The following is a 12,737-nucleotide window of genomic DNA, read 5'->3' as shown; positions in this document are numbered from 1 at the left end:
GAAATGTATTTGAATATAGTGCTGGCTTTCTTAAAACAGGTATTTTCACAACAAGTTTGTTTTGAGGTTATAAAACTGGAGTATTATCAATGTTGTCAGTATGAAAGACTATGCAAATATTACCTGCTAGAACAGATTAATTTTTATCTTATCATTCTGTCATACTATTATTTTATACGACATATACCCACCTCCTTGATACAACATATACTGTATGTATCATAAGCTCTATGGAATATTTTAATAAAATCACACAGTAAATCACTTGGGATATTGTTGGTTAGATAGAGATCTGTTTTTATACTGATTTAACTGTGGCAGGCAAAACATCTCCTCGTAGCTTCTTAAGAGGAGTGGCTTGCTCACAGCACAGAATACAGTCTCAGAACCACCAAGATAACTCTCCAACTCACGTTAAACTCTTATTCTTCTTATTCTAATCTATGACCTCACTATCTTTATGGCACTTAAACATTTGTCTAATGCTGATCCTGGTTGCGAGCTCAGAAGACAACTGGCTGAGAGGAGCTTTTAACTATAATCCTTGACTTGCATCTGGAACAAGACTTAGTACTACTTCTTAAGTTAGGAAAATCCTCTTGGAAGTCTTAAGATCATCCCATCAGAACACATCACCACCCCAATTTCACTTATTATTTATAATGACATATGAAAAATCTTGCCAAGAAAAGACCATTTAGCCTAACATAGTTTGTGTCAAAATGATATCCTGTGTAGTGGGAAAGTGACCCCAGCCTACACTCTGGACATCTGATAGTTTATGAACTGAACAGGATCAGCAGAGACACAGAGAAAAATTGAAGGGTGAAAGGTGCAAGATTATTTACTAGAGGGTTGTACAACAAACCCACAGTAGTGTCAGGTGGGCTTTGATTCACAGTCCTTCAGCACTGACACTCCTTCAAAAATGAATAAAATCAAAAAACGGAAAAATATGGTGTATTTACAAAAACAGTAGACTCCTACAAAAACTACACATACACACACTCCAACAATGACGGTAGTCCTCCTTTATCTCAGGCTCAAGAAGCTCCTCCAAACGGAAAAAAATAAAGTAAAAAAAATGCACAAGAAAACAAATTGAAGTGTGTGTATATACAAAAAAGAAAAAACAATCGCACCAATCCTGAAATCAAAACTATCCTAACACCAAATAAGTATATATGCCTCCACCAAAATTATCCACTCGGAGATATAATTATATGTACAAAAAGAATATATACAAAGCTGTCAAAAATCACAACTGCTCCTTCAATTACTCGGCAGTGCTTAATCCTACCTCGCCTTTAGGTCCACTGACTACCCCTGATGGGCGGCAACTCCTTAAATATCACTGGCAAGATTATCCTGCCAATTTGCCACTCCAGTCTACCCCACGTACCTATTCAGGTAGACGCTAGAACGTTCACACCACACCCCAAGCAGCTTTCTATTTAAACTCAAACCCATACTCATTACGCACGTGTAAGCCCCCTAGACGGCCAACGGTTATGCTGAGCTCAAACACACCAGTTGCCAACTCACCAGTAAGTAAATCTCATTTATTTACAATACGGGATCCCCATCTCTGACTCAACCTTGATTACAAAAGCAAATGCCGTTTTTTTCTTTCCAGCGCGCTGCACCTTAAACCACCTGCGCTGTTCAGGCTGATGAGGACACCAGCATGTCAAACTGAACATGTGCAGAGGAGCGCGTTCTGGCCATTATATTGGCTCCATGTACGCCCAGACTCACTGCGCCTCACAGAACTCACACACTAGACGGCCCCGTGTTCCCACAGGAGCACCTTCAACACACAAATGGTAAGTGCCCTTCCTTTACGCTGTCATACTTTTATATTTATAAATAAAGCTGCTCGGTTTAAGGTTTCTTTAATTTAAATTAACAGTCAATTCCTGTTCAATATTGTCATTGTGACATGCAAGTACTACAATACTACTGTCCAGTACATTGCTTGGTAAATTATTTCTATTATGAATGATTCCCTATGTAAAGAAAACATTTTTCGTAAAGAATTGGCTAGAGTCAAATTGGTCAGCAATGTTACTAGTCAGTCCGTAATACAAACAAAGTGCTTCACCGTTTTCTGTACATGTGAAATAAACATAATATTAAAATAAGATCTACCATTCTCCCTACTAATTGTTGCTTTGAAATTCTACATTTTATTAGCCTTCCTAACTGCTTCTGAGCTACCTAAATAGGCTATATGCACACTCTCTTCTGGATTCCGTGTCAGCCAGCTGCTGCACTTCTGGACAAGCTACAGTGTTTTTCACCCGATCGCTTCAAGACGTGCCCAGACATATGGTAAACAACATAAGTTGCATTATTCAAATATTGTGCCAAACGTCAGGAGGTGAAAAAAAGAAGGTCTTCAAACTACGCTTCAAGCTATATCCACAATTAAAAAGGTAAGATCCAGATATATTAAAACGTGTGTCTACTTACATGGGACAAATATGTGATAACATCTTTTTAAAATAAAATAAAATAAAAAAAATTAGTCATTAAACTTTATTTAGGGACAGATGAATATGTATGTAAACTTAATACTACAATGGTGTTGGACAAGTTAGGGATGAGTTACCAAAAGAATTAACTGGCATTACATCATTAATAGCAGGGGCATCTATAAAAATGGCAACTTTACACAGTCTCACCAGCTTTTTCCAACTGGTGTGCCTAAAGGCAAGTAGTCCTTTTAAGGAAGTGAGACACCTTAAAGAACAGAGAATCCATTCATTGTGGGGTTTGGCACTGATGCTACAATACATAATAACATGAGTCTGCTGGGCATCTCACCTTGTAAAGAAGCAAATGTCTTTGTCTGAGCCAGCAGAACAGTGAATGCCAAACCACTGCTTCATTGTAAGGGTCTCGATTTTTTTCCTCAGCTGGAGGATCTCCGAGAGACATTATTTCATCAAGTACTAGGTCGACAACTGCTAGATCCGGAGCTGAAGTGAAGTCGTGGTCCTTGAGGATTTTATCACCCTCCTCCTCACCTGGTGTATCATCCTTTATTGGTCGCTTTCTCCTCTCCCAAACATCCGGTCTTAAAAGTGGAATGGAGAAACTCTACTCAAACAACACAGGGACCGACCCTTCTTCAATAATCGCCATGTCTCTGACCTTGGTTCGCGTAAATCCTCTTGTTTAAAAAGCCAACTACAAACTCAGGTATGGGGACTAATTGTAAAGCTCTCTCTCAAGATAGTGGCAATCCATTTAAACCAGGTTTCCACATCAGAGGAAAATGTATGAAAACTAAGTACCTTGTTGTACTTATTGGAAGCTCAACATAAGTGTACACAACAATGTCCAACTGTAGAGATATCTGAACACTGAAACTTAAACTTCTTTTTCTAGGACATTCTCGCCATTAAACAAAAATCACAAGTGCAGTATGGAAACGCAAGTGACTGAACTGGCTAAGATTTCACCAGAAGTATGTCAGCACTACCGTGTGCATATAGTGTGTTCAACTCTGATTAATTTTTTTTAAAGTAATGCTGGTATTTTTTATTCAATAAAATAAATATTGCATTAAGTTGTTACTTCAAAAAGTAATAAGACTACGAAACACAATGTTTTACACGCTACCCCAAATACTGCAAGGGGCAGTAGTAGCCAGGGTTGCTAAATATTTTCAAACTAATTTAGCCAGGACTGGGTATTTATCCTCCTGTATGTTATATAGGTTAAGAATAACCTGTATTGAATTATACTGTATTCAGTACAACTTGCTTTGTAATCCTACATTCTATTAGCCTTCCTGCTTACTTCTATACTGCCTAAATTCCACTGTGATTCCCACTCTTCTAAAGAGTACCTTCAAGTTTCAGAGTCCCACTCCTCAATAGTGAAGTTATTATGGCTGCTGTTCGATTAAAAAAAATTGGAATTAATCGCAATTTAAATTTTTAATTGAAATTAACTGCATATTAATCAAAATTTTACTTATTTCCTTCAAACACATTAATATTTTTCCCATAAAGCAGAAATAACACATTTATTAATTTGTAATACAGAATAGTTTTAATTATCATTTGCCTGTGTGTATTATATTATTACAGTTAGTTTATTGAACAGTTTTGTGTACAGGAACAACAGAGTAGAAAGTGGTGCTGCAATGATCATTGGCTCCCTATGACACTAAACAGGGAGGAATAAATGTACCCCTCAGAACATGCATGATTAAATGTATATGTATAACATTATAACATCTGTTCAGTTCTTTTCACTTGATCGCACAATACGTATATGATTAACCTCCTCTAACTAGCTGTCACCAGATGACCAGAGTACCCAAGTGCATATTACTGCCCTAGCAGGCAATGTCATTGAGAAAAAAAGGCAATACTACTGCAAAATAATGCAACAATAATAATATATTTTTGAGAAGCAGCAATAAGCTTCAATAATAATACAGTAACACTTTTTTATCTAAGGCTGGTATTTTTCATTCAATAAACTAAATATTGCATTAAGTTACTCATTACTTTAAAAGGTACTCTAACTACGTAACACAGATAACCTTTTACCACCAACACTGCAAGGTACAGTAGTGGCCAGTGATGCTAAATATTTTCTAGTTAACTTTGCCAAGACCGGGTATTTGTCCTCCTGTAGCTTCTACCACTATAATGAACAAAGTCCATTTATTGCTCAAGTCTTTATAACTCAATAACTGATTCTGTGAAGGAGATGCGAAGCATCCTTGGCTCATCTTCTGAGTCTGATGACAGTTCATGCTTTTGCATTTTCTTTTGGGGTCATTAGTCTCTTGTTTTTTGGCCATTATCAAGAAAAAATATTGGAAACAGGCAAGTGATGCTGACCCCAGTGCCCTGGTACTACTATTAACTGAACTGGATTCATTTGGTGCTGCTTTATTAACAACATGTGAAACACAATTATATTAACTGGATTTAAGTGACATATTTAGGTTTTTAAATCACAGACCGTTTAATGCATTAATTACATGCATTAATGGTGATTAATCAACAGCCCTAGTAGTTATATTTAATATCTTTACTTTTAAGATTAATCATAAATTAATTAAATACCTTGCCATTCCCATGACAGCTGTTGTGATACTCATTTGACACCATGCCCAGTGTAAACACAACACAGTGAAAGGGAATGAAAAAAAAACAGCACTGAAAATTTCTCAGCTGTGAAACATTGTAGCCTTAGAGCTGAAGCTATGTTCACAAATGCCTTGATTCTCTGAAAATCTTTGGACTATATCAATTAACCTGAAATACATGACTCAAAACGCAAGGCTTTTCAATTGACCATTCCTTGTGAAACAGTACATTTAACATTTGGAAATATTTAGTTTAAAAATTAAAGATGTAATATTTGGTCTGCAACAATGATAATATCTGCAAATGTTCACACTATGCTTATGAAAACACACATTTCCTAATTTTTTTCCATAATCAATAATAGTTAAACTAACTGGAAATGGAACTGGAAAAAGGCTGTATAAAGCAGTTAACTCAGTAATTGTAGGGAATAAAAATTCCATCTGGAAAAAATCATTTTAGTAAATGTGTTGTCATAGCACAGAACATAATAGAATTTTGAAATACACCCTCTTGTCGTTACTTTTATTGCTGTCATTTCATGCAACTGTAAGGCCTTTACTTTTACCATGGCACTAGACTAGTCATTCAAGCAATAAATTTTAAACTTAATGGAGTGTGAAGGAACAAACTTCTGACATTGTCACTGGTAAAAATGTGAGTATTATAAAGGGCAAATGAATTGCATCACATTCAGCGAATCTATGATACATTGTTCATTCATTACTATTGCCATTTGCAAGCATTTGTCATTAACAATGGCATTTTTTTTTAGTTTTCTTTTCTTTTGCTTACTTTGACAGCTGATCGACTTGTGTGGTATGTGCACATCTGCAACCAATGACTGAAGCTGGACAAAAATGGAGTTGGGACCTAACTGGCTGTCAGTGGGTCATATAGCCATTTTGAAATCCACAGGGGACGCCCTACAATAAGGAAACAAGACAGGCCTCTGCTTTCTTTCAGGAATGTTTGATGATTATGGGGAATGAGTCAAACATAAATGAAGAGATGCAGATGGATGGAAAATTTCCAGTTGTATTGTTTTTTTTTCTTATCTTTTTAAACAGTTTTATATTTTCAGGAGATGGCAAAGCTAGGAAGTAGCCATCTGAGAAACAAGTCAAGACTAATCAAGTGGACTTATCATAATACCGTCCATGCACAGTGGGGGGATTTAACAGCTTTTACCATTCCTTCTTCATTATTTTCCCATAACATATAAATAATTTCAATTTCTTAACTGAGATGAATAATATACACAATGAAAGATAACACCTATGAATAAACAATGTGCAAGATATACTAGTATCATTAATGACTACTGGGTAAAATTAGTTATAAAGTCTTATCACTACATTACTGAAATTAGGATGAAGATTTATGATGCAAAGAAGATGAACTGTTATCATCCTGAGCTGACTGAGAATCTGGAGTTTGGTTGATTCGTACTGGTGTTGCATTACCTCCATCAAAAAGAACACTAAACCAGCTGAACATGTTTGTAAAAGGAAACTAATCATGGTAAACACTAATACTTGCATAAACCAACATTATAATAGTAACAAACACACACATTAGTCAAAAACATATAGTATACAGAATACACATAAGCCAAATTTCATTCTATTTGAAAATAACTGATATTTATACATGATGTAAGGGAATGTTTTACTTAAAGCAACATACCTTAATATAACCTCCTGTGGAAACAAGCACCTTGCAGTCGGGTGAAAAATGGAGATCTGTAACCCAGCCACCATGTAGGGACTCCAAAGAATCTTTGCTGTCTCTAGTGCAAATATGAAGTAATTGTCCATCAAATGCACTCCATATCTAAAACAATTAGAAATGGGATATACTGAGAAAATGTCATTATTAAATATAAATGTTACACAGGAGATCACTTTGTAAATGTCACATGAATGACAATTTATAATTGATGGCAATGAAAATCAGTTATTTACATTTGAGGGTTTTTGGCTAATTTCTATTGGGTTTGCATTTAACTAAGCAAATGATACACTACATAATACTACAACTTGAACTAAATGCAACAATACTGCCCTTCTAGAGATGGACAAAAGATAACAATTAATAATATAAGTATAGGAAGCTGAAGAGTTTTAAGATATGGTACTTGATGATAATGAAACACTTCCCTAGTATAAAGGATAAATACATCAACATATCTATAAAATCATCACAAGAATTCATGGAATTTAAAGGCTTTTGCAAAGCACAGAGCACCTGGGATTTGTTGAAATAGATCTAATTGGTGTGGTTTGTATTTTTGATAAAAGAAAAACACACAACAATACTGTCTTAAGATTGAATCTTGATTTTTCCAGAATATAAAATAAAAATATTACTCAATTTAAGAGTATTTCAATATAAAATATATGCATCTGCATTATTATTATTGCAGTGTAACACCTATGTGAGAGGAAAGGTGACCAGGGATGGGACTGAACACAGTCTGTACATTTCTCCCTGTTTCACAGCCTTAATCATGTGGGTCCAACATAACATAGGACCAGTACTTTGTACTAAACAGAGGCAATACAGTATAATGTAAGTATTAATTTGAAGTACCAAATGAAAGTCATTTTTGAGTAAAGCTTCTAATTTCATGTACTGTAAGTAACAAAGATACCTCAGGCACTGTACTAAATAAGACACTTATGAAACTTATGAAGCAATGACAATTTATTGCATCAGACCACAGTATCATGGAAATGTTCTCAGAATATATATATTTAGTACATAAGGTATATTGGAGTTGATTCATTACTTTTACAAAATAACTTGGTTTCTTACTAAAATAGATATTTACAGCATTAACTATAGAATATTTGACAAATATTTCCCAAATTGCATTCTGATGTTAATGTGCATTAGCTTCTTTCTCAGTTTGAAATATTTTCCTCTGTTGTACACATTTAATTGATGGCTAATTTAAACAAAATACTAAAACCAATATTGTCTTGCATTAGAAGTATTTAAATAATTAGTTACTGTATTTTCACTAAATTCTGGTGCTGCATGAATGCACATAGTTGCAAAGAAACACAAAATGCCCCACTAATACAGTGAGACTTACTAAGTGGAGGGTTTGTGTGAAAATCACAATGTGTTAAAGAAACTCTATATATTCAATAATAATGTCAAGAACTGGATAAATTCTAATTGTTGACAGTGAAAAAACAAGAATTACTTTCAATTGCAACTAAATATTTTAGGGAGTTATATTATCACTTTTGGCTAACTAGAAAAATTACAACATGCAAGCTTTCGAGGTAACTCAGGCCACTTCTTCAGGCAAGATGTATCGAAAGCTTACATATTGTAATCTGTCTAGTTAGCCAATAAAAGGTGTCATTTTACTTAACTTCTCACCATATCTGTAATGGTTAACACGGTAAAACACCCTAGTACTACTATTACTTTTGAAATACTTTAACTGTACTGGAACAACACTATTCACTTTTTGCCAAAATACACATGGATTTTTCTGACAACCTTCACTATTTCACTACATAAAGGAAATTTTAGAAAAAATATCAACCAATTAGAAGAATGTAGTATTTGGAAACTGGACTCTTTATTGCTATGTGCTTGTACTTTGAAACCTGAATCCTTTAGTGCTCTATGCCCTGTCAGATGCCGCCAATACATTCATTGCTATTGTGTTACCCATATCCTAAATCCCAAAACAATCCTCCAGCAGCTTGAAAATGCAACATTTGGGTAAGTTAGATTAGACTTTAAACACTAGCCAAGAAAATAAAATGTTATATTGGAAATGTCAATAATTGTGGGATATAAAGAAAAGCATTTAATATACCATTGTAACCTAAAATATGGTGCACTTTAACAAAATATGTTTGTGGCACTACATATTTAAGGCTGTTATGAAGCACTTCTCGGATCCATGAAGTAGTATTTACATTTAAAAAGTAAAATCACCTTGTTGGACAACTCTACCTTCCTGCAATTAAAGTAAAAATGAGCTAGTTTAAGTAAAAGAAGGTAAACATACTCTAATTTCCCCATTGTCATCACCAGTTGCCAGAACTGTGCCATCCCAGGAAAAGCGGCAGCTTCGAACACAAGCTTCATGTCCATTAAGTACCTGAAGAGCAGATGTTGTACTGAAACTCCAAATCTGTAGCACAAAACAATAAGGTCTTTCAGGAAAATTACTAAGGATTTATGCATGAGCTTACTACATGGTGGAAACTGAAGACAATGACAGAATATGGGTAGTTTAAAAAAAAAAAAACACAGTAAATGGCCTTATGCAGGATGTGTGTTTAATTTTAGACTACTTTTATACAGTTGCATTTTCACAAGTGTGAACACAACCAAAATGAAGACAAGAATATTGAATCAGCCAAATTTTGCCTAGCTTTCAGATGTGAGCCTGGGATCAGTAAATTTTAAATGCTTACATAAAAGTATATTTGGTTGTGACACAACAGCATGTTGTGCTCACTAGGTCACTATTCAGGGAGTGGTTATGGAGATGGTACACTGCCACAGATACTTGGAGGTCAACTGGCAACTTCACTGTATCTTAAAGAGAAAAGCAAAGTTTTTTTTTTTTTTTTTTGTGAAGTAGGTATTACTTAAAGTAGCAGGGTAAGCTGCAGCTTATGTGTTGTTTATGTTTATATGACAATGGCAGATAAAACAGAGTGAAAATGAAGTGAAAAATGAAAAGGATGTGGGAAGAAGCAGAGCTCAGCAGTTCTTATTAGTGTGGATTATGTGATTCCCCCTTTCTTCTTGAAAATGAAGATTAAAGTAATACAGAGAAAATCAACACATTATAAATCAATTCAGAAGTAGAAGGTGAAACAGAATTTCTTAATTTTCAATTAAGCTGGACTTAACACTCAGCAAAAAGTTTGGGACAAAGGGGGAATCAGATATTAAAATTAGTGCACCAGTTCGGTTGAGAGGATAGTCAAATCATATGGTCAAGGACGGTTGGTGCCTGGTTGCAGCTCTTATAGTTTGTGCTTGATTCTGCATGTACAGTATCTGACATATTCTGAGAAATGAATATGACATCTATTTTAAATTGAGATTTACTCATGCCTAGTTCAAACAGATTAATTATATAGGCTTTAGAGTTGTATTTACCATTCGTTGCCAGTGCATTTAAACGTAATTGAAGTGTACTAGCATTGCTTTCTAAAATCCAAGGGTGAACATTTTTGTAAGCATTTATTGGCATTACAGTTTTCTCTGTAGGGCTGCCTAAAAGCAGTGACCCTGCAGTAGGCAAATTTCTAATTTGTTAGTAACGGAACACTGTTTTATAGTAAACCACATTTCTCAGAAAGTTGTTTGAGAGATAGGAAAGTATCAAATACTTTTGATTCTGTGTGGGGCTCCATTCTTTGCATGTGCTAAAACTTAAACCTGTGGTTGTTCAATATAAAGGGAAAATACAATTTGCTCTTAAAGTTGAATCTGACAATAATGATGCCTGGTGCTGCTTGCACTATTACTAAATTCAGTGACTACTGAACCAGTGAACTTCTTATACAGTTTGTCATATGCTCAAATTTAATTTCAGAATCATCATACCTGGACTAGATATGTAGGAGACAGGCTCCTTTCCCAGCAGCTCTTAATAAAAACTAACTCTTCACATCCTGTCAGGTAATTGTATAGCACACTCAACCACAGCAGACCACTTTAGAGACACCCATTAACCTAATGTGTCGTATGGAAGGAATACCAGAGTGCCCAAAGGAAAGTTCACCCAGACATCAGGAAAACATATTTTTTTTTATTAAAAAAGATCATTAGCCCATGTGGCACTGCGTAATTAATTATGTAGTATTTTTCTGTTTTAAAATAATTTTTTAGAAATACTGTAATAGTATTAAGAATACTCCTTCAGAGTATTTAATAAAATTAGTAATTGTTGTAATTTACTTTAATGTACCACCTGGTAAGCAACAAATTACAAGCATGAAGTACTTATTATCTATATATAATTCACTAAGCCGCCGCCAGAGCAAGCAAGACACCCATGGAAGCACGCAGGACGGAGCCACGCCCACCAACTCTAAGACCATTGGATACGACGATAACTCGCAGAGCCACGCCCACCAACTCGGACGCGATGGCACAGAAAAAACTGCGTCATTTATGTTCGTCTGTGCTAGAGTCCACATGCACCTCTGAGCCACGTTGACTGTTCATAGAGGCATGTTTCTCGCGGATGTGAATTGCTATATGCAGCGTGTAAAACAGTTTGCGAGGGGTATCCCATGGGATCCTTAAAACAATCCTTTAAAACTGAGGTTAAAACACAATGAAGGAAGCAGTCTTTAAAAACCAATAAGCCCTGTGCCTCTGTTTCATTAGCGTCTCACCTGCTTCATTGATGCAGGCCCTGCATCAGTCGAGACGCTCTCTCAGCAGCTGACCTTCTCTGTGCCTGACTCCACTACTGTCAGTCGCCTGATTAAAAATGGCCTTTTCAAGGGGAGCTATGGACCCGCTATACCACAGGAACACATTGCCTTCGAGCCTGCTCTCACTCACTCTAACGTACCGGCTTTCTCTCTCTCCTCACTCGCTCGCACACTGGACAGGGGAGAAACACCTGCAGCACGAACCACCCGGAAACTGTTTCAGCCAAACTTCCACACCCTCGCTACGCTGTGAGCGCTATGATTATTTATTTAAAAATGGCCTTTTGAAGGGGAGCTATGGACCCGCTATACCACAGGAACACCTGTGACATTGCCTTCACATTGTTTTCCTTTTATTTCTGATCCCGTCGAGCAGATCAGACACTCAGGCAAACAACACTGAATAATCAATAGCTGCAACTATTTTGCCCACCCCAACTCCTCACCTGAGTCAGTTTCATCTCTGTTCAGCAGTGTTTCCCAAACTCGGCCCTGGTGAACCCCTATGGCTGCAGGGTTTTGTTCCAACCGGATTCCTAATCATTACTGCTGGTGAAACTCATCCGGGATAACTCGGTTTTTCAAATGCAGCCGTGTAGCAGATTAGTCTACCTGGATGTAATAATCCAAGATGAATGTGCGCCCCTGCGCTGAGTGAAAAGCCAATGTATATTGAGTCTAGAAAACATGATCAGCAAGTCTTTGATAGGCTGCAAGAAAATGATGAAAGAACGGGCGCATTTTTTTCACACAAGCTGTGTGTGTGGGTGGGTGGGTGTTAGTTAGTTAATTAGTTACTCGAAGGATTTCAAGATTTAATATGCACAAGTGGTAACACTGCAAAAGCAGCCCAAACCAGAAAAGACAGCTGGCAAAAAGTGGCCGACAAATTAAATGCGTGTGCATTGTACTTACTGAAAGCAGCGTTACGGATTTTGCAAATGTTCATTTTTTTTCCTCCTTTTAAACAACTGTGTCTTTCCGGAAGTGTTCAGCCATCAATAAATAATTATGCGGCGTATGCCTGCAGGAACACGTGCAGTGAGCGAGCGAGCGAGCGACACACACACACATACAGGCGCGCGTGAGAGAGCGCTGGACACATATGAATAATAATACTTCGTTACATTGATATAGCGGTGTTCTCAGTATTCAAAGCGCTATCCACACAGGGAGG

At 36.4% G+C, this 12,737-nt stretch overlaps 1 protein-coding gene across 4 annotated transcripts in view; it reads right to left on the bottom strand.

The window, feature by feature from the left end:
- The window catches only part of apaf1 (apoptotic peptidase activating factor 1), a 202,141-nt gene that overhangs the window by 24,292 nt on the left and 165,112 nt on the right, over positions 1 to 12,737 (bottom strand). For all 4 annotated transcript variants that reach the window (XM_028816766.2, XM_028816775.2, XM_051924617.1 and 1 more), the window contains 2 exons: positions 9,163 to 9,288; positions 6,810 to 6,956 (listed from right to left, as the gene is read on the bottom strand). In XM_028816766.2, coding sequence (XP_028672599.2) covers positions 6,810 to 6,956; positions 9,163 to 9,288 — 273 coding nt within the window. The remainder of the gene's footprint in view (positions 1 to 6,809; positions 6,957 to 9,162; positions 9,289 to 12,737) is intronic.

Source organism: Erpetoichthys calabaricus, chromosome 1, assembly GCF_900747795.2.
Source record: "Erpetoichthys calabaricus chromosome 1, fErpCal1.3, whole genome shotgun sequence".
Lineage (NCBI taxonomy): Eukaryota > Metazoa > Chordata > Cladistia > Polypteriformes > Polypteridae > Erpetoichthys > Erpetoichthys calabaricus.
The sequence above is the reverse complement of the archived record's forward strand: the minus strand, read 5'-3'. Positions and strand labels throughout refer to the sequence as shown.